The 20,784-nt window shown below is 45.5% G+C and overlaps 2 protein-coding genes across 3 annotated transcripts; one reads left to right on the top strand and one right to left on the bottom strand.

Annotated features, from left to right (window-relative positions):
- Positions 1 to 219: 219 nt before the first annotated feature.
- On the bottom strand, positions 220 to 16,092 carry cenpe (centromere protein E). 2 transcript variants are annotated; one of them, XM_084694835.1, is made up of 52 exons: positions 15,728 to 16,092; positions 15,330 to 15,439; positions 14,966 to 15,055; positions 14,739 to 14,857; positions 14,537 to 14,656; positions 14,354 to 14,435; positions 14,184 to 14,251; positions 14,029 to 14,103; positions 13,879 to 13,930; positions 13,694 to 13,781; positions 13,477 to 13,606; positions 13,259 to 13,378; positions 13,010 to 13,150; positions 12,721 to 12,862; positions 12,453 to 12,552; positions 12,011 to 12,362; positions 11,864 to 11,920; positions 11,609 to 11,776; positions 11,452 to 11,526; positions 11,267 to 11,335; positions 11,049 to 11,180; positions 10,763 to 10,940; positions 10,498 to 10,652; positions 10,111 to 10,401; positions 9,838 to 9,984; positions 9,540 to 9,761; positions 9,267 to 9,413; positions 8,867 to 9,085; positions 8,670 to 8,780; positions 7,940 to 8,536; positions 7,734 to 7,844; positions 7,283 to 7,600; positions 7,082 to 7,177; positions 6,915 to 6,998; positions 6,675 to 6,770; positions 6,409 to 6,585; positions 6,216 to 6,299; positions 5,781 to 5,864; positions 5,573 to 5,668; positions 5,344 to 5,424; positions 5,109 to 5,237; positions 4,626 to 4,820; positions 3,994 to 4,203; positions 3,159 to 3,371; positions 2,624 to 2,827; positions 2,216 to 2,392; positions 1,749 to 1,852; positions 1,435 to 1,532; positions 1,161 to 1,299; positions 774 to 1,066; positions 631 to 690; positions 220 to 405 (listed from the first exon to the last, which is right to left on the bottom strand). In XM_084694835.1, the coding sequence occupies exons 1-52, from the start codon at positions 15,781 to 15,783 to the stop codon at positions 332 to 334; spliced, it is 7,536 nt and encodes a 2,511-aa protein (XP_084550961.1). In that variant the 5' UTR covers positions 15,784 to 16,092; the 3' UTR covers positions 220 to 331. The 2 variants fall into 2 exon arrangements, with proteins under 2 accessions (XP_084550961.1, XP_084550962.1); XM_084694836.1 differs by lacking the exon at positions 631 to 690 and having other exon boundaries at positions 15,728 to 16,088.
- Positions 16,093 to 16,841: 749 nt separating this feature from the next.
- Positions 16,842 to 20,569, top strand: ddx51 (DEAD (Asp-Glu-Ala-Asp) box polypeptide 51). The gene is made up of 15 exons (XM_084694837.1): positions 16,842 to 16,980; positions 17,115 to 17,302; positions 17,402 to 17,552; positions 17,683 to 17,828; positions 17,916 to 17,987; positions 18,093 to 18,199; positions 18,276 to 18,384; positions 18,467 to 18,606; positions 18,734 to 18,935; positions 19,156 to 19,271; positions 19,508 to 19,624; positions 19,736 to 19,837; positions 19,933 to 19,996; positions 20,198 to 20,332; positions 20,468 to 20,569. Exons 2-15 carry the CDS (start codon positions 17,126 to 17,128, stop codon positions 20,492 to 20,494), a joined length of 1,665 nt encoding a protein of 554 aa, XP_084550963.1. The 5' UTR covers positions 16,842 to 16,980; positions 17,115 to 17,125; the 3' UTR covers positions 20,495 to 20,569.
- The last annotated feature ends 215 nt before the right edge of the window (positions 20,570 to 20,784 follow it).

Below are 20,784 nucleotides of genomic sequence, written 5' to 3'. Positions count from 1 at the left end.
TTCTCCCTGCTCTGACTGAGGGGATCGATAAGGGTGCTTGCCAGGCAGGTTCTGAGCCCAGACGAGAGAGACGGAGGGGGGAGGAGAGATGAAAGGGGGGGGATATGCGGCGGTAAGGCGAGGGAGGGCAATGAGGACACTCTGGCTGGGCTTTGGAGAAAGCTACAGCAATTAAATAACAGCCGATACCTTTAGCGGACAATGACACAGGCATTGTATCAGTTGAAACAAACTCTTTATTATTGAAAACACAACATTAGGACACTGAACAAAAACAGAAGATTTGCTAAATACGTGTACAATTTAAAAAGGTAGCTAAAAGGTCTAGAATTTACTGCGTTTTGCACGTTTCTTCTTGTTTAGGTGACAGAGGCCACCATTCTTCTTTTTTATCTGCGGCTCCGTCTGAAAAGAGAAATAACACCGTGGTTAGTTACTGTAAGCTTCACGTGGACCATGACAACAGTCAGGGGAAAATCTAAAAAAAGCAGACATTAGACCTTCTTCCTAACCCGGGAGATTGTCAGACACCAGTGCTGACTAATAGTGACAGTGAAAGACGGTAATGAATGCGCATGCAGGTGAATTCCTCAAGCCCAGACTAAGTGGGGATAGCATGTCACTAATTACCCTCCTCTGCATATTCATCTCCATCTTCCATGTCAGCTTTGACAGGAATGCATGCAACCTCTGGTAAAACATGAGCCTACTTTCAGTATGTTCAAGAGACACTTCCTTGCTCTGTAAACCCGAGAATGATTCACGTTCGTTACCTGGAATGGTGTCCAGGCGGGAGTTATCGAAGAACTGGTGGGGATGGCTGAAATTGATCTCAGAACCTGGTCGAGCATCAAAGAACTTGCTTTTGGGAGAGTCGAGGATGGAGGGTTTGGCGGTCTCCTGGCCTCTCTTAGGCGACCCGAGGAACAGGCCCTCGGACATGGCAGGCAGACGTGTCTTGGTGGGAGTGCTTGGAGACTGGTCAAACACCTCTCTCCTCCTCCCCTTCAGTTTAAGGGCTCTATCCTTCCATTTAGAGATGTCAATGTGTTGACTGGAAACCAGGCTGGCAAACAACAGAGACACGTTTCGTTTTTGTTGTAAATGTCCTATATGACATCCCTAATTGGACCACGACAATCACCATTCCATATCCCTACCTCTCCAGTTCCTTGATCCTCTGCTGTAGCTGAGACACTTCCACCTCCAGCTTGCTCTTCTCCTGGGAAACTCTGCTTTGGAGAGTGCGCCCTCTGGTGGTGGTCAGTCGAGCGTGAAGTTCCTTTCCCTCCATGACGACTGCAATGGAAACGGAAGGGGTTATGGGTGAGGAGAAGACAGAGACACCAAGAGAGAGAGAGAGAGAGACAGGGAGCTGAGGGAGGGAGAGGTTGCGTCCACACAGAGGTGGTCTTGGTCTGGGGCTGTACTAACAGGACTGCTCCTCTTCCTGCTGGGTCTTCCTCAGTGTCTCTCTCAGTTTCCTCAGGGCCTCCTCCTTATGGTTCAGCATGGTGGTCATCCTCAGGATCCTGCCACACATGAAACTCCATTAGCTTTTATCCAAAGCAGATCCAGATGATTATTTTTCTTAAACCATACGGGACAACAACAGTGGCATTTCAAGTAAATTAAGGTACAGTGCAACATATATAGGAACGGTCTCACAGCAACCAGCTTCATGACCCTAAACACGACGTAACGTAAACGTGGCACGGTTCACGATGCAAAGCGGTTCTCCCTCTTACTCGTCTTGGTGTTTGGTGGAGGCCGCCGTCATCTCAACCTCCATGTTCACCAGTCTGGCCTTCATCTCCATCTCAGTCGCACTGGGAGGCTGCCTTCCCTCTGCCTGGACCAACATCAGCAGGTCAACAGAAGCCAGAGAGGTCATGCATTTCAGGGGGATTGATTTATACAACTAAATCAATAATAATAATAATGAGAGCTGCAGGCAGTCTGGAACGAGGTCCAGGGCAGTGTTCAGGACTTCGGAATCCAGTACATTACATTTAGCAGACGCTCTTATCCAGAGCGACTTACAGTAAGTACAGGGACATTCTCCCCCGAGGCAATTAGGGTGAAGTGCCTTGCCCAAGGACACAACGTCATTTTGCACGGCGGGGAATCGAACTAACAACCCTCTGATTAATAGCCCGACTCCCTAACCGCTCAGCCATCTTGAACAAGTCTGTTCTCCATCTCTGGAGCTCACCTCTGTCTTCCTCAGTCTGTCTCTGAGGGTGTGGTTAGCAGCCTCCTTCTCCTGGACCTGGGCGCAGGCATCCTGCAGCTGAGCCTGGAGCCGCTGGGCAGCCCGTTGGTGTGTGGAGACTCTGTCGTCGACCTCCCTCTGAGCGTCCTCCAGCTGCACCACCCTGTGCTGCATCACCTGCAGACACAAAGAAGAGTGTGGCTCAGTGGTAGAGCGTTTAACTGCAGATCGAGAGGTCCTGGGTTCAAATTCTGCCCCCTGCAGGTTGCTTTTGGATACCAAAAACAAAATCTGCTGTGTTCATGACTAAACAAGCACTGTATAGAGAACAAATCTAACAAATCAAAGCAACAAAAAAAAATACATAATCTGATGTTGAAATGAATACATTATTCAAATGAAAAGGACCTTGATTTCAGTCTCAGACTGTTCCAGCTGCTGGGCCAGTTGCTGGTTGGTCTTGAGCAGCTCCACTTCAGTCTGGATGGGGGCCTTGTCCATCCCCTGCAGCAGGGTGAAGGTCTTGCTCCTCTCCCCTCTCATCCGAGCACCAGCTCTCTCTTCCGCATGCTTCAGCTCTTCCCGCAGAGCTCGGTGCTCCTCTCGCAGTCCCTGAAAATTGAAGTTTCAAACCACGGGTCTAAATAAGCAGTTGGATAGATGTACCACTAATTGTGGTGTTGATACTGTTGCACCAACCCATCATCGCAACGATGAGATATTTAAGTTGCAATCGTGTTAATCGTTATTGTTGCACGGTGTCAGGTCAAAAATGGAAAGTTTCTTCACACAAACTAGCCTTTTCATCCTTGCTTATCTGTTGGACTTGCTACATGCACAGTTCATGCATGTCACTTTTGTATAAAACGTTTATGTGAATCGTCTGAAAGATAATCCAATGACACGTAAAAATTTAGGAGGGCCAAATGATGGGGGCATGTACCTGGAGGGCCGTCCTCCTGTGCTGGGCCGCAGAGGAGCGGAGAGACAGCTCTCTCTGCAGGTATCTCTCCACAGCAGCTGGGTCTGCTGGCTGGATCTCACACACGGCTCTCAGGTCCTTTGTGGCCAGCTGCCATGTTCTGAGCTGTTCCGTCAGGGCGTCCGTGAAAGCGGCAACGTTCTTCTCAAGCTTCTCCAAAACTCTGGTCATTTTCTAAGATACAGAATAAACAAATGATGTCATGTATCCAGGAGTTGCAACTCACTCCCCCCCCCCCCCCCCTCACTGTCCCAGTGCCGTCCCGAAGTGCAAAATGAACCGTTCCAAACTGAACTTGACCCGTCCCAAAATGTAAATTCTTGCGTTTTTGCATTTTGACACAGGTCTAGGTTATTTGCAACACTATTTATGTAATCCATAGTTGTGGGGCTCAAATAATTGTCAGAATTTCAATGTGAATACATTCTTGCTTGTTTTATGATGGGGATAACACAATTATGGGTGTGGCTGTAGTAAATAAAGTTTCTAAAGTTTTTAAAACGTTTTATTTTTTTTAATGTTTTAATTGAGATTTATAAAAAATAAAAAAATAGGTTTGCATCATTGATGAGTACTTGTGATGAAGACTCTACTAAAGTCTACTGTACTCTGTATTCCGATCAGACGCTTTAAAAGGTGTACTTGTATATCCCTAGCAGACACTTCGTCCAAGGTGACTAACTATCATCCAATGGGATTTTGACCTTGTCAGTCAAATGCTTTCCAACAGACCGACCCGCACACTTAGGGGAAATGACACCAATAGAATTGAAATGACTTTTGTCCACCCCCCCACCTGAAGGTAATCTCCTCTGTTCTGGTTCAGCTGGGAAAGTCTCTGTTCCCAGCCCCTCTGGAGGTCTCCTCCCCCCACAGAGTAGCAGGCAGCCTGGGCTCGGCACAGCAGGACATCCTGGAGTCTCCTCTCCTCAAACAGAGCCAGGTCCTGCTTCACCAGGGCCTCAAAGCCACAGCGGTACTCCTCAGCGATGCCTCTCAACACACTCTGCGATGGTTAGTCACATGACAAAAATATCAGGAAACACCATCCCCATTAAGGAGGGCTAGACTAAATATATAGATCTATGTATCTCTCTCTATAATATATCTATAATATATCTATATCTATATACACACACATACTTATGAATAATAATGTTTTTTTTTATTGAATAGAAGTATGCAGTGACATAACTACATATCAGAAGTTGATAACAAACCAAACCATTTCAAAATCGGTTGAAAATTGAGCAAGTTATGGTCATTTAAAAAGTACATGTAGCATCAACACAATGTTACAGGTGAGCGAGTTGACCGTAGCAAGATGGACGCCATGCACGGACGTTCTAGACTCCGCCGTAAGACATCTAGTCTTTATATATATATCTATGGGCTAGACATGCACAGACGTCTATGGGTCACGCTCACCTTTGTTTCAAACAGTCTGAGCTTTGCCTCCTCTGTGGATCTGAACACACTGCTGTAGAGCGTTTTGGTGGGTTTGGGAACATAGGGGAGCACCAGTAAGGACAGTTTGTTTTCTACCACGGTGGCCTCCTGCAGGGGAGCGAGTTCTGCCTGTGATAGCACATCCAGAACTCGCTGGAACCTCGCCAAGCAGTCCTGAGAAAGGCAAGCCACCATATCGTTAGAGTTGTCAAGTGACGCGTTTGGATGGATTCATGTCTCTACTCATTTCATACAGGCTTGATATGACTATTTCATGTCAAATAGTTTGTATCGATTATACATGGATGATAGGGATCGACACAGGGTGAAAATGATTTATGTAGAACTAAAGCGTTACAACCACGTGGTTTGCACATGTTCCTCCGGAACAAGACCAACAATTCTGATGTCTGTCCCTGGACTAGCGACAGACCAACGCAGAGCTTCAGGGGAGAGCCTCACCTGCAGCTGCTGAGAGGATTCTCCCAGTCCCAGCCTCTCTCCCGGGGCCTTGGCAATACTGGTGCTGTGCTCCAGGCTTTTGATCTGCTCCGTCAAGACTTGGATGGTCTGCTTGGCCTCACTGAGCAGCTACGAGACACACACACACATACACGTTCATTAGGGAAAAGCGCTACAGGAGACAGTGGAGGGGAAACGTGTTGTTTATATTGCGTTCGAGTGCTGGAAGACGGACCTGATGGGAGCTCTCCGCCTCCGATTCCAAATGGAGTTCTGCCTCCTTGAGGGCTTGTATGTTCTCCTCTAGTTTCCTCAACTATGGGAGACAAACAATTATTATTTCTTATGATAAACAATGATTGTGTATCATAAGAAATGATATAATCGACTTGGCCCAGGCCAAATCCTCCCGTTCGAAGGTTAGGGTTAGGCCCTAACCTACAGGCCCTGAAGCTGGGCCTGACCTGCTGTTTGAACTGGGCCTCCTGCTGTTTCGTCTCAGCCTGCTCCTCTTCTCTGACATGCTGCTGTTCTCTGAGGGAAGACTGGACCTGCAGAACCTGGGAGAGCACCTTGACATCAGCTCTGACGCTTCACTTTCAAAAGGGAGTGAGAAATCTCTCCCTCCGCCAGAGAGACCAGCCATTTTCCTGGAGCAGCGCGGCCTCTCACCATGTGCACCATATCCTGTAGGTTCCTCTGGAGCTCGGCCTTCTCCTCTCTCAGACTCACCTGCTCCTCCGCCTGAAGCTGAATCTGAACAGAGGACACACACACACACACACACACACACACACACACACACACACACACACACACACACACACACACACACACACACACACACACACACACACACACACACACACACACACACACACACACACACACACACACACACACACACACACACACACACACACACACACACACACACACACACACACACACACACACACACGTTAAAACGTGGTGAAACGAAACAGCAGGATTTGAATGTTAATGTGTAGAGTCAATGAAAAGCAGACGACTTTTTTGTTTGTTATTATCCAAAGTGTCGTATGGTGGGTGACCTCTTGATCTGCTGTCAAATGCTCTTCCACTGACCTGCTGTTTCATTTGGACCTCTCGTTGTTCTCCTTCATTATGGAGATCTTGCTGCTCTCTCAAGTCCTCCTGGGCCTTGATCATCTGATAAAGACATCATGAACGTCATAGAAATATAAATGATGTGAATAAAGTGTCTAATTAAAAGCCTTGGCGATGGCTTTCTGATGAAGTCAGGAAGCCCCCCTCTTACTCTTTCCTCTGCCTCCTCAAGGTCTCTCTTGAGCTGGTTCCTCTCCTCCCTCACTCCCTCCAGTATCTCCTGTAGCTGGTCTCTCTCCTCGGTGATGGAAGTCACTTTAGAGAGAAGTTCCTCCAGCTTGGCCTGGAGACGGTCTCGCTCCGCTCGGAAACCATCGAGCTCCTCAGTCTTCATTACAGAGAGAGAGAGAGAGGGTTCGAATTTGTACCTAAACGTGTGGCCCGAATGATGCCGGCTGAACAGTCCCAGTTGTTTACCTGTTGTCGTAGCACAGTCTCCTTCTCCTCAAGGTCAGAGCCGCGCTGCTTGTGTTCCTCTTGAAGTAAGGACAGGAGTCCCTGAGTCTCCCTGGCCTGGAATGACGACGTGTCAGACCAACTTTGAGGACACGGCAATAATCTTCAAGAGCCCCACAGTGCCACGTACCATCGACACGGCAAACGTCAAAACGACAACTGGGTTGGCAGACAACACGACCCAGGTAAACACACACTCACCACCTCCATTTTTTCCTGCAGGTCAGTCTTCAGCTGGCTCTTCTCTGCCTCCACTGTGGCTAGCTCCTCTTCCAGATCCTTGATCTGCAGAATGTTCATTGGTAAATGAAGACTTCTTGATGTTTAAAGTATGTTTACAACGTCGCAAAACTGTGGCAGAGCCTTACCTGCTGCTGGAGCTGAACCTCTTGTTGCTCTCGCTCAGTCTGGAGTTCAGAGTTTAGATGCTGCTGCTGTTTCAGCTCTGCGTGGACCTGCAGAACCTGTTCCAAATGTCATCTTTAGTTTTTCTATCTAGAGTATCACACAAATACCAAGTCAGAGAAGGTACACTTTTTTTTTTTTCTCCAATAGCCCAGTTCACTCACAGATTCTATATTCTGCTCAAGCTCCTTCTCGAGTTGGTTCCTCTCCTCTCTCACTCCCTGCAGTATCTCCTGCAGCTGGTCTCTCTCCTCGGTGAGAGAAGTCACTTTAGAGAGCAGTTCCTCCAGGTCCTCTGGGTGATTCTGAGCACCGTCTGTCTTCTCAGACTGGAGACGGTCTCTCTCCTCGGTGAGAGAAGTCACTTTAGAGAGCAGTTCCTCCAGCTCCTCTGGGTGATTCTGAGCACCGACTGTCTTCTCAGACTGGAGACGGTCTCTCTCCTCTCGAACACTCTCCAGCTCCTCGCTAATAGCCTTCATCTGCAGAGAGAACAAAACGATTGTTGGAACCAGATACGGGAGCGAATGCCAATCAACACTTTTTTACGACCATAAAGCCTTCAAGTGATTATAACTGAAATGTTATGACCCAGTAAGAGCAGGTATGAGTCACCTGCTCTTGCAGTAAAGAGCTGTTATCTGAGGTCTGGTTCTGCTGGTCAGAGGACAGCTGCTGTTTGACATTGTCCTCGCCATGACGGTTCAATGAGCTAGTCACCACACACTGCAAGGACAAGATGCAAGTGAAATAATGTGGTATCAGGTCTTCATTAGCATTCATGAACTGAAACTTCAGTAACTTCACAAAAACACCCTTACCATCTCCTCTATGTCTCTTTTGAGTTGGTTCCTCTCCTCCCTCACTCCCTCCAGTATCTCCTGCAGCTGGTCTCTCTCCTCGGTGAGAGAAGTCACTTTAGAGAGCAGTTCCTCCAGCTCCTCTGAGTTATTCTGAGCACCGTCTGTCTTCTCAGACTGGAGACGGTCTCTCTCCTCGGTGAGAGAAGTCACTTTAGAGAGCAGTTCCTCCAGCTCCTCTGAGTTATTCTGAGCACCGTCTGTCTTCTCAGACTGGAGACGGTCTCTCTCCTCGGTGAGAGAAGTCACTTTAGAGAGCAGTTCCTCCAGCTCCTCTGGGTGATTCTGAGCACCGACTGTCTTCTCAGACTGGAGACGGTCTCTCTCCTCGGTGAGAGAAGTCACTTTAGAGAGCAGTTCCTCCAGCTCCTCTGGGTGATTCTGAGCACCGACTGTCTTCTCAGACAGGAGACTGTCTCTCTCCTCGGTGAGAGAAGTCACTTTAGAGAGCAGTTCCTCCAGCTCCTCTGAGTGATTCTGAGCACCGTCTGTCTTCTCAGACAGGAGACGGTCTCTGTCCTCTCGAACACTTTCCAACTCCTCGCTAATAGCCTTCATCTGCAGAGAGAACAAAACAATCGTTGGAACCAGATACGGGAGCGAATGCCAATCAACACTTTTTTACGACCATAAAGCCTTCAAGTGATTATAACTGAAATGTTATGACCCAGTAAGAGCAGGTATGAGTCACCTGCTCTTGCAGTAAAGAGCTGTTATCTGAGGTCTGGTTCTGCTGGTCAGAGGACAGCTGCTGTTTGACATTGTCCTCGCCATGACGGTTTAATGAGCTAGTCACCACACACTGCAAGGACAAGATGCAAGTGAAATAATGTGGTATCAGGTCTTCATTAGCATTCATGAACTGTAACTTCACAATAACGCCCTTACCATCTCCATCTCCTCTATGTCTCTCTTGAGTTGGTTCCTCTCCTCCCTCACTCCCTCCAGTATCTCCTGCAGCTGGTCTCTCTCCTCTGTGAGAGAAGTCACTTTAGAGAGCAGTTCCTGCAGCTCCTCTGAGTGATTCTGAGCCCCGTCTGTCTTCTCAGACTGGAGACGGTCTCTCTCCTCTCGAACACTCTCCAGCTCCTCACCCAACTGTCTTATCTGGGGTACAGACAAGATGATATCAGAATGTGTGTGGTGAAATACTATTAGAATTTAAATGATCTGCTGTCCTTTCTAGATGCACTGTTTGTATGTCGCTTTGGATGAAAGTGTCTGCTAAATGAATGAAATGTAGAGCACAACACTGTCACAATGGGTGAAGAACAGTGATGGTTCGTACGCGAGTCTGCAGCTCCTCCAGCCGGCTGTCTTCACTGCCCAAGTTCTTGTGGAGAGGACTCTGGCTCGTCTCCAACTGTTTAATCCTCTTCTGTTGGTCGCGATTCCTCTCAAGGGCTGCCCTTAGTTCTTCTTGATTTTCAATCATCTGCCAAAACACAATTTTTGAAATATTAGAAGAAAAAGTTACATTAACTTTTTAAATAAGTGCATACTTTGAGAGTTGCACCCCAAGTTTATTTTCCCCCCCCACCCTACCGCCATGAACTCTCACCATCTCCACATTTTCTTGTATGTCCATCTTAAATTGGTTCCTCTCCTCCCTCACTCCCTCCAGTATCTCCTGCAGCTGGTCTCTCTCCTCGGTGAGAGAAGTCACTTTAGAGAGCAGTTCCTCCAGCTCCTCTGGGTGATTCTGAGCACCGTCTGTCTTCTCAGACTGGAGACGGTCTCTCTCCTCTCGAACACTCTCCAGCTCCTCACCCAACTGCTTGATCTGTTGTAGAAACACAGCAGTTAGACGTGTTCATCTCTGGAAACGTCTGAGCGTAGAGACGTGGAAGGAACTGTACCTGTTCTTCCAATATCTTTCCAGAATGTTCCTCTCTACCGCTGACGGATTCTCCATCTGCAATCTTCTCCTCCAAGACTTTCACAAGCTCTTGAACTTCCCCTAGTTTCTCTTCAACAGATGCTTGTTGCCTCTGACTTTCTTCAAGCTGAGTTAAACACACATAAATAACAAACTCACACGACAAGCTAAAAATAGGGTTCTGAAAGCATCACATTTTAAATCAGACGCAGTCGATTTTACCATCTTCTCCTACCGTCAACCCCTAACTTACTCTCAAGTTGGATTCCTCCATGGTCAAAAGCTGGCTGTTGTGCGCCACAGAGCGCGCCAGTTCCTCGCGAAGATTCTCCAGCTGGGTGTTGGTCTCAGAGAGCTGCAGGTCGAGGCTGTTCTCCCTCAGCGCGGCACTGCTCAGGTCAGCCTGGAGAGTCTCCAGCTGCTCCTGGCCAGCCTGGAGGTTCTCCCGGAGAAGCAGAATCTCCTTGTCACGGCCGGCGCTGACAGAGACCAAACCATCTCTCTCTGCTTGGACCCCGCCGAGCTTCTCAGTCAGGTCACATACCTGGGGGAGCGGAAAGAACAAGCGAAAAGACAGGTTCAGAGATCGTAAGAACAACAGAAAACGGTGGACGTTATTACCCAGTCGTCGTCTGTTCACCTGTTTTGTCAAACCGTCCACTTTGTCCGGAAGGTTCTGGAGCCCAGCAAGATCTTCCAACTTAGCTTGCAGGGTTCTCTCTTCCTCACGACAGGCCTGAAGCTCCTTCTTGAGTTCAGAAACCTTTCTTTCAAGTTCAACATTATCTATGAGATCTGAGAGGAAGAGAAGAGAGGTGGTCAAAAAGGCTCATTAAGAACGCAATAACCAGAGTACAACAAACGAAACACTGTGGGCTGATACAGGAGAACAAGACAAGCCATACTTCTGGGGACTTTTCCATCCAGCAGAGTGGTCAGCTTGGTGTTCTCGTCAAAGACTCCCTGCAGCTCCCGTTGGAGGTCCGACTGCATTTTTTTGAAGCGCGACTTCTCCGACTCCAGCTGCTGTTGAAGTCTGTTCACCTCCGCTCTCATCTTCTCATCATCGGCAGTCAGGGCGACCTAAGAGAGGCGGCAGAGCGGTTCAAAACGTGGCGAATGTTCACAAACGGCATCGTTTGGGTTTCGTTTACGCATTCGACTCCAATCTGTCGACAGCGAGGCGCTTACGTCTCTCTCCTTGAGCGAGATGTTCTCACTGCGTAAAAAGGCCCATTCCTTCTTGGTGTCGAGACTCAGGCCCTCAGCGTCATCCAGAGAGCGCCGCAGCTGCTTGACCTGCTGGACCAGGTCCTTGTCGCTCTGGAGAAAGAAATCTGATGGTTATGAGACAAAACAGGGCCTTGGTTGGGGGCATGTGCCGGTGAATTTGAAGGACTTTATCATACCAGACTTTGCAGCTCCTCGGCCCAGGCGGACTTCTCCTTGAGCTCTTCTGACATGGTCTCCAAACTGGCCTGAAGGGACCGCAGGAGAATTACAAAATGGCCGTTAGGAAAGGTAGCATGCACCAACAGACAAAACACATGCAGATTACTTCCAGAAAAATCTCCCTCAACATTCGAAGTCTCACTTTCAGCTCTTGACATTTGAGTTCGGAGGTCTCCATGGTCTTCTTAAGAGTGGAGATTTCATTCTGCAGTTCTTTCTGGTGGATTACAAACACACAGGCATGAGCAAAATACGTGTAGGGCATTTTCTGTGATGACAATAATGACTCCTCAGGTCACCTCATATTCCTTTTTGCACTCCTCTTCCAGAGATTTAAATTCATCCATTTCCTTCCTGGCCTTCAGTTCCTGTTGGAGGGCAGAATTGTCTTTCTCCAAATGCTTTGTCTGTTCTATGAAGATGCCAAGCTCTTGCTTGAGATAATCACACTCAGAAGACTTAATTGCCTGTCAGCCAAAAAGAATGCACGTTAAAATAATTCAGACTGTAAAAATGTTCACAAGTATAAAAGCAGAGGTACAGTCGCTGCATACCTTTTCAGCCATCAGCGTCTCACACAATTGTAAGGAATCCCCAAATTCTCGTTTCATCTGTAATAAATTGAGGTAGCTGGAAATGACATTGTTGGAATTTTTTTTTTTTTTTTTTTACATTGTTACAACTGAACTGCAGAAACAAACCTGCGTCTCATCATTGGTGGCCATTTGGGAATTTTCCTCCAGACGTTTCTCCAGATCTACCACTTTCATGTCCATACCCTGCAACTTTTCCATGACCTCCTCTTTCTGCTTGATCTCAGTCTCAAGTTGTTGCTCGAGGTCAACCATTTTCATGTCCATACCCTGCAACTTTTCCATGACCTCCTCTTTCTGCTTGATCTCAGTCTCAAGTTGTTGCTCTAGGTCAACCATTTTCATGTCCATACCCTGCAACTTTTCCATGGCCTCCTGTTTCTGTTGAATCTCAGTTTCAAGCCTTTGCTCCAGACAAGAGACCTTGTCAGACAACTCACTGACTCTTTGAGGAGATCCACTGGTGAGAAAAAGAAGAGCATTGAACTGTGAGTTTAAATGACGATGCAGTGGAAACCGTGCTGGCGACATGACGCTGGTGGAGACTCACTTTTCTAAGTGGCTGCGCACCGTCACACAGCTTTGATCCATCTCCATATCAAAAGTCGACTCATCAGGAACATACCAACGCGAATCAAGGTCCTCGCCGTCTGGGAGCACACAAACAAACAAACAAACAAACAAACACACACACACACACACACACACACACACACACACAAACACAAGCTTGAACACAATGAAATCAGATCAAGGCACAACAGCGAATAACACGACAACTCAGGGAACGTATCCTCAACCACACGTTTGCTGCTCACCTTCATTGTGCTCAGTCAACATGCTGGCTTTTCGCTTTTTGAAGAAAGGCTCAACATAACTGCCAACATTTCTAACGTTAAAGTCAAGTGGGTCTGCAGACCTCAGCAGCTTTCCACCCCAGGTCTCTCGCCGTTTTGGTACCTGGGCAAAGACAGGACACAGGTATAAACACAGGTATAAACACAGGTATAAACACAGGTATAAACCATAGAACTTGACATGGAAGAGAGCGATGGCAGAGCAGCTACACATGTCATAGTTACTGAAAGCAATTTAGAGGCAAGCTACCTTTTTGAGTGGAACAAAGTTCGAACTGGTAACAAGAAGCTGAGTCAGATTTTTTATCCTGTCCTGTTGTTCTCTTTGCAGCTGATCCTTCTCTTGCAGAAGCTGGGACAGCGACTCTGTCGTTTGAGTGCCCGAAGAAACCTGAGAAAGTCGTTGCAATTAGTCTTCACACATCCTCAGAAATAACAGAAAGGTTGGTAATAACATGTCCATGCTTGTTTGGCCCAGTTTCTCGTGAGGTCGACTCGCCTCATTAAGGCGTCGTTTGAGATCCACAATTTCATTCCTGTATCTTTTCAAAAGGGCGCCCTCATCAGAGACTTCTGTGACGTGCGGGTCATTCTTCATCTTCTTTGCTGCGCTGGCAAACTGGATCATAGGGGTGAGGGGCAAAACTTGATTCATTGTAAAAAGTTTGAAACATGTCCTGTAACGATTTCTCCAGGGAGTCTACGTATTTTACCAACCTGAAGGGTGCTGACAGTTTCTTCGATGGTTGCTGGGGTGATGGTGCAGATAATGACCGTTTTCGCGTTTCCGCCCAAGGAGTTCTGGAGTATACGCGTCAGCTTGCTGTCCCTGTAGTTGGTGAAGCCCCTGTTTGAGAGCGACAGAAGGTTCATGTTACAACCCTAGAGCAACCACCGAGATACCACACATCCGACTGAAAAGGATTTTCCCAACCTCTGGCTTTCATCAGACAGCTTCTTTATGACTTGACCAAGGGTGAACAGACTGCGGTTGATATTACATCCCTCCTTGAAGCGTGTGCCTGAAGCAGAATACAAAAGCAGAATGTCCAGGTTCAGAAAGAACCGATTTTGCAAGCATAATAACCACAAAACTAATACCACTTCAACTTCTACTACCTTCAGCCCCAGTCTGGCTGGCCCGCTCAGTTCCCGCCAAGTCAACCAGATTCTACATGAGAGGGAGGTGGATGAGACAAATAAATAAGTGGTGATTTGCACGATTCAGTGCTCACTAAAAACATACTATTTTGCAACTTGATGACTCACCAGATGGGATACAATAATAGCTCCATCTGCATTTTCACCAGACGAGTTGTCGTTACTCTCACGGCTCTCGATGATCTGAACAAAACACATCCATTATTGCCAACAAACATACATCTGACAATAAACTCGACTAGCTGTGCCACAGTTTGTCTCACCATGCGAAAAATGGTGTGTGATCGACTGCTCCGTTGATTCATCTTCGTCTTTCCGTAATGACGGTTCTCTGGCAGGGCGGACAATGCAGAGAGAAAAGTGACAGGGGAAGCACACTTAAAGAACAGCCATTCCAGCTATTCACAAAATGTAAAAATCACTTGGAGCTTACTTTCTCCTTTTCGAATCCACGCAAGAGCTTGGTTAGGGGATGTCACCAGTTCCTCTGTTAGGTCTGCCACATAAACAGTTTTCTGCAAAGACAAGGAATTTGAAGCCTACCAGCATCACCCCTGTATTTTACACCAGACCCCACCCCCTCCATCACCACACAGGATTTTTATCATAGGCTTACATTGGTCCCTTCACGGATTTCTAACGGCTTCCTTTTCCAACTGTCACATAGCAGATCTGTGACAGTTTCATTATAGATTTCCATGTAGGACACTCTCAATAAGAACTCCTTCTTTGGCCACTAAAAGCAGAAAAGAAAATCCCAGTCAATCTTTTATCATTTGCACAGCTAAATCAATATAAAGAGTAAAATCATCACTTACATTTTTGATAGTCTGGAAGACATCCTCCATGGCCAAGGGTATCACTCCTGGAATAAGATCGCTCCCCATCATAGTGAAAGTCTTTCCGGAGGAAGTTTGTCCGTAAGCAAATATTGTTCCTGAGGATTCAATATGTATTTAACCTACTACATTTAGCTATATATTTTAAACAAAAAACAAACAAACATGTTATTCTATTATTTAAGCATGTCACCACCAATTGTTACCATTGTATCCTTCGACAGCGGAGACCACAAGAGGTTTCGCAAGTTCTTGATAAAGCTGATCGGTTGTTTCCTCCGAATTGAAAACTCGGTCTGTCACAGAAGGAAATATGATATGTAGCAACAGTCTTGTTTCAGTAACTTATACCAGCTTAATTGTTGTAGTGTAAGCTACCGGTCAGCCCAATATAAAAAAAACAACAACAACAATTTCATGTTTCTTTATAAACGTTCTATTTATTAACATTTATGATGGTCTGGGTGAATACATCCCATGGGCATCCCAAGATCAAGTTGATATATAAATTAATTAAGTAATCTCTAAAGTTACGAAGAACGGCGAAAAACAAACTTAGCACTACAATACCAAAATTGAAGCTTTTAGAAAGATTTCCATCATCGAGTTGTTGAATTGAATGCTTCTCAGCTTTCCAAAATAGTTGTCCAGGCTCTGTTGAGTCCGTTGACTCCTCTTCTCTGCAATAAAGAAGAAACAAACGTTAGCCCGCTTGCTTGAACTCAACACATTCACTAAATCAAAGATTAGAAATATAACTCGATATTAATGTTAAGCTGGCTATAGCCAGCTTGCCTAGCTGCCTCTCTTGGTTTGTTTGCGAGAGGAGCAATGCTAACGACGCGTAAGACAGCAGAGCTAGCAACTGTAGATTACACAACTGTCAGTAGCTCTAGCGTTTATAGTCTAAGTCCTGTCTGCCCTCTTTGGACTAACGATGTTTGTTTATTTTAGTTGAATCACTTTACCTTTCTATAAGAGGTCGAACACGTACACACACTTTTACAGCTGATTCTTCTGTCATTGTAATCCGTTTTCTTTTTGTCCCCACTACTTATTTTTTCCCCCACGCATTTTACTGCCCAGACAAGTGTAACGCCTATTTTAAATTGTGCGCTAAAAACCTCTGGTCAGTTGTGATTGGAAGATTGCTTCTTCTTCTTTTAGTTTTTACGACGCAGTACCGCCGCCTAACTGTTCGGGAGTGTGAGCCGGTGGCTTGCACTAGTGGTATAATAAAAATTCAATATATCATAAAATAAACAAAGCAAACTACCCATACCCGGCCCCCTCACCAGTTTCTCAAGGAAATGTGCAAATAGCCCCACAACTCTCCCTATCATCATCCCCTAATGTCCAGACTGATTATTAATTTAAAAAAAGAATTATATTAGCTTAAACCAGTAGGTGGCGGCATAGCTATTCATAAACGTTGGTAGCAATCTGTCAGAACCTCAACAGAAGAAGTAATTTTTATTATTTTTTATCATCTATTACGTCATCATCACGCGTCTGTAATATGTTCAGAGACTCATGTGTGTGGATAGAAACTGAAGCACATTAGATTGATGAAGTATACTTTGCCAGCTTTCAACCCCAGTATCTAACTTTGGATATTGCTGCCTCATGAGACAGCTTCAAAGAGGCTCCCGAAGTGTCTTGTTAGTTAAGTAACGTGTATGACAGTTTCAGTTAGGAAGATAGAAAACAGATAGGCGCAGTTGGACAACTTGACATGGCCCTGTTTCTTGTCAACAGGTAATTAAGCAAACCTCTTTCTTCAGCGGTGTAATCATTCACCATATAATTCACCTACTTATTGAGTGATTACGTAATTCATAAGAACTTAAAGCTAATCTTACCTGCTGATCACATTCTTAGGTACCTTGGAGAAGATGATGATGAGGAGACCAACAAAGAATCAAGATCTCAGGAATTGCTGGCTAAACTGCAGAAGAAGGCCAAAGAGAAACAGAAATTGGCTTGTCATAATGCACACGTTCAGGCAGAAATTAACAGTTCTGAAGAAAACAGAAGTAAAAGTAAGGTGGACCACCCAAAGGAGACAAAACGCGTTAAGAAAAGGAAAAGTGAGGGGAACCAGGTTCTCCCACATGCTCCTGAAGCTGTAGAACATGGAGGTTCCCCTGACGATAATAAACCACGTAAGAAAAAAAGAAGGGCTCTGAAAAGACGAAGCTGAGATCAGACGGAAAGTCAGGTTTGTTTTAATTGTTGTGCTCTTACACATTCTCAGATTATACTTAATATAATTGTCTTTGTTTTACAGATATTTCATTTATGTATCATCATTGTTTTCTTCTTTCTGTGTACACGTTACTTTTTGGGTTTCAGAAGAGGTAAAGATGACTGAGCCTGATCACGAGCTTGTTACTGTAGAAAAGCCAGAGGATGAAGATGAAGGGAAGGAGAGCATGGTGACGAAAACGCAGACTAAACCATCGGAACAGAACACAGAAACCGGCGTTGCTCCTACTGGGTTCACAATCCTTGGAGGACACGAGCAAAAAAGGATCCAGAAGGTACAGTGTTTTTGTGCACACCATTGTATATAAAATGGGAGAATGAAATACAGTTTGCTTTTTACGCAGAATAAACTCTCAATTCTTCAATCCTCATAGGTTCACAGAGTACTACCGCAGTGGCTCTCCAGGCCAGATGCGATTCAGAGAGATATTAAAAGCAATCTGGTTCCCCTTTCTGATGTCCCCCGGATGAGCCCTAAGATTATAAAGAAACTGGAGAGTAATGGAATCCAAAACTTATTTCCAGGTTAGTGGACAACATAAACCATGATTTGGGCTGTTGGAGGTGGTTTTGGTATTTTAGCTTTGGTTAAACAAAGCTGTTATGATGTAATTGTGTTCGCCCGTCACTTACCGAAGCTGTTGTCTCTAAACAGTGCAAGCGGAAGTGATCCCTGCCATTTTGGAAAGTGTGTGCCATGGCTTCCTGATAGGAAGAGGGGGTTACAGGCCCAGGGACATCTGTGTGTCTGCACCGACAGGGAGTGGCAAGACTCTGACGTTTGTCCTCCCCGTGATTCAGGTTCGAAGGAAATCCATGTTTGTCACTTGCATGGTACGCATTCATTCAGGGTAAATTAATGGCCTTCGTTTTCTAATGTCGTTTTAGGCATTAATGCAACGCGTTGTGTGTGAAGTCAGGGCTTTGGTCGTGCTGCCCACCAAAGAGCTTGCACAGCAGGTAACTCAGGACAAAACCAGGATTTTTTACAATGAAATATGTGATCAATAAGGACTGCCTCACACCTCTCAAAAACTAAACATTCCAATGTCACCGTTCAAACAGGTTTGTAAAGTCTTCACTTCGTATGCTGAGGGCACCACTTTGAAAGTGGTTATACTTGCAGGTCAGAAGTCTTTCGGTGCAGAGCGGGCTACCCTTTCTGAAAACAGGTAAAGATCAAGTTCTTGGTGTTCTATGTCAACTTATTCCAACGGAGCGTTATATTGTTTTGGGTGTTCTTTACAGAGGCGGCTACAGCTGCTGTTTAGCGGACATTGTCGTTGCCACCCCAGGAAGACTGGTTGACCACATCAACCTGAATGCTAGCTTCAGTCTGGAGCATCTCCGCTTTCTGGTGAGGACATCACTTCCACCCTTTATTACACACTGTAGGGCAGGGACTTGTGAATATATATTAATTTATGGTTTGATTGCAGGTCATTGATGAAGCAGACCGTATGATTGACAGCATGCACCAGTCCTGGCTGAGTCAGGTGACCAAGGCTGTCTACAAATGTAGGAGTGGTCCTGATGCCATCTTCAGGAGGACTGAGCCCACACACATCACAGCGGCGAGGTAAACCTCCCCTCACACTGAAACAGAAATCAAAACAAGTGCTTTCTCCATGGGATGGATCACAGTGGGGTGTGCCTTGTTCTGAGTAAGGGATTGACATTTCACGGTTCACGTGTGTGTGTTGCAGTTTGTCACCACCTCAGATGCCTCTGCAGAAGCTCCTGTTTTCAGCCACCCTCACCCAGAACCCAGAGAAGCTCCAGCAGCTGGGGCTGTACCAGCCTAGGCTCTTCAGCTCCATCCCCAGCCAGCTGACGTCAGAGAACCCATCCAACGATACTGACGTCTCCCAGCCTAATGAAACGTTCAACTTCCCAGAGGGGCTGACGGTAAGAGCTTTCTTTTTCCATAGAAAAAGTGGAGGAAATTATATATGAAGATGAACAATGCATATTACAATGCAAGCCATGTATGTACAATAAGGTAATACTTGATCTACAAATTAGGATTAACAAATGTCAATAATTAATCCTTAAAATTCTCCCACGTTCCCCCTATATTACAAGTTAAAATGATGTGAAATATAGTACGTTTTTGTTTTGTCTGTAGGAATACTACGTGCCATGCACACTGAATAAGAAGCCCCTCCTCCTCCTCCACTTCCTGCTACGTTTGAAGTTTAGTCCAATTCTGTGCTTCACCAACTCCAGAGACGCGGCTCACAGGTTAGTAAACCTGGGGATAAATACAGTACATCTCTGTGGTAGAGCATTTCCCTTGAGATTCAGAGGTTGCCGGTTTAAATCCCATCATGTATGCCACTGTTGACGGGAAAAGTGTGTGCTATAGATTATTATATTACTACTATTATTATTGTTTCTGTCATTATCGGGTATGAGTATGTGTGTAGTTATTTGTCAGTCAGTGTTGATATTGATGTTGTGTGTTGTGTGTTGGGTAGGCTGTATGTGCTAGTGAAGCTGTTTGGTGGAGTGCAAGTGGCTGAATTCTCCTCACGGCTCTCACCCAACGAGAGAAAGAAAACCCTGAAGGACTTTGAGCAGGGGAAAATCCAACTGTAAGTATGAAATCAACCATTTTCTTTACCTCAAAACAAAATTAACATTCACTAATTTGGCACGATACAATATGTTAACATTTGTTTTTTGTTGTTTTTCCCCAATTGAAGTTTGATCAGCACTGATGCAGCTGCAAGAGGCATTGACGTTGATGGAGTGAAATGTGTCGTGAATTATGATGCACCACAGTTCATCAGGGCGTATATCCACAGGTATCTCTTTCGGTATTTCCTACTACCAATTTTCACCATTGGTACCATCCCAGTTACTAGTAAAACTCATAATCTGACATGTCTTTTTGACACAGGATTGGAAGGACTGCAAGAGCTGGAAAAGCTGGACTGGCTTTTACATTTCTGTTAGGAGTGCAGGTGAGACTATACATGCTATAAAAATGAGTAATAGCGCTGGCCCAAGATTGTCAACAAGCCAATCCAGCGAAACAGTGTAACTATACTGTGCAGGCAGCATAATAGTCAGTAGAGAGGTTTGGTTGAATCTAGCAATGAATCCCTTGATGTTGTAATCTGGCAGTTATTATAAACTCTGTATGCAATGTGAATATTTCATAGGAGAAGAACTTCCTGAAAATGGTGTCCGATGCTGGCAGCCCGGGGATCCAAAAACAGATCATCATGCCTAACAACCTGAAGAACATGGAGTCTCGTTACCAGGAGATCCTGCAGGAGCTGGGGAAGACCATTAAGGTACTAAACACACAAACACGTTGGTTACAGTAACTGCAGAGTATGGCTAAATAAAACACAGAGTTGTTTGTTTGGTATCATCGGTGTGGGATGTTAAGAGATGGCCTTATAAACACGCACATTTTTCCTCCACAGAGTGAAAATGCCAAGAAGCGGGTCTGACGTGGATGACAAAGGAGGATGCGATTGTTTTTTTGTCACTTATTATTTTTTTTCAAATAAAATATTTACTATGTATTCATGTGCATTTACTGTTTCTTTTATCCAGAGGAGGTAGTACAGTTAGAATAGTGTTACTCAACCTGGAATCTAGAACGTTATATTTGATGAAAAATTGGAATATGTTTGATGATGTCGGGTTTTTCGACGCTAACCCTTACAGTTCAAGGGTTTATTTATAAACAACGTCACACTTTCTTCTAACACTCCACACAACATTGATGAGCGAAAAT

This window comes from Hypomesus nipponensis, chromosome 28 (assembly GCF_054491055.1).
Source record: "Hypomesus nipponensis isolate SF chromosome 28, ASM5449105v1, whole genome shotgun sequence".
Lineage (NCBI taxonomy): Eukaryota > Metazoa > Chordata > Actinopteri > Osmeriformes > Osmeridae > Hypomesus > Hypomesus nipponensis.
The sequence above is the reverse complement of the archived record's forward strand: the minus strand, read 5'-3'. Positions and strand labels throughout refer to the sequence as shown.

Bases quoted from the DNA above. Each gene is read 5' to 3' on its own strand.
- cenpe (XM_084694835.1), bottom strand. From the start codon at position 15,783: ATGACAGAAGAATCAGCTGTAAAAGTGTGTGTACGTGTTCGACCTCTT. The intron at 13,931-14,028 runs GTGAGTCATCAA...CCTCTCATGTAG, and splicing joins CTATTATTGTATCCCATCTG to AATCTGGTTGACTTGGCGGG. The intron at 6,300-6,408 runs GTAAGAGGGGGG...TGTCTTTATCAG, and splicing joins TTGAGGAGGCAGAGGAAAGA to ATGATCAAGGCCCAGGAGGA.
- ddx51 (XM_084694837.1), top strand. From the start codon at position 17,126: ATGACTGAGCCTGATCACGAGCTTGTTACTGTAGAAAAGCCAGAGGAT. The intron at 18,385-18,466 runs GTGAGGACATCA...GTTTGATTGCAG, and splicing joins TGGAGCATCTCCGCTTTCTG to GTCATTGATGAAGCAGACCG. The intron at 20,333-20,467 runs GTACTAAACACA...TTTCCTCCACAG, and splicing joins AGCTGGGGAAGACCATTAAG to AGTGAAAATGCCAAGAAGCG.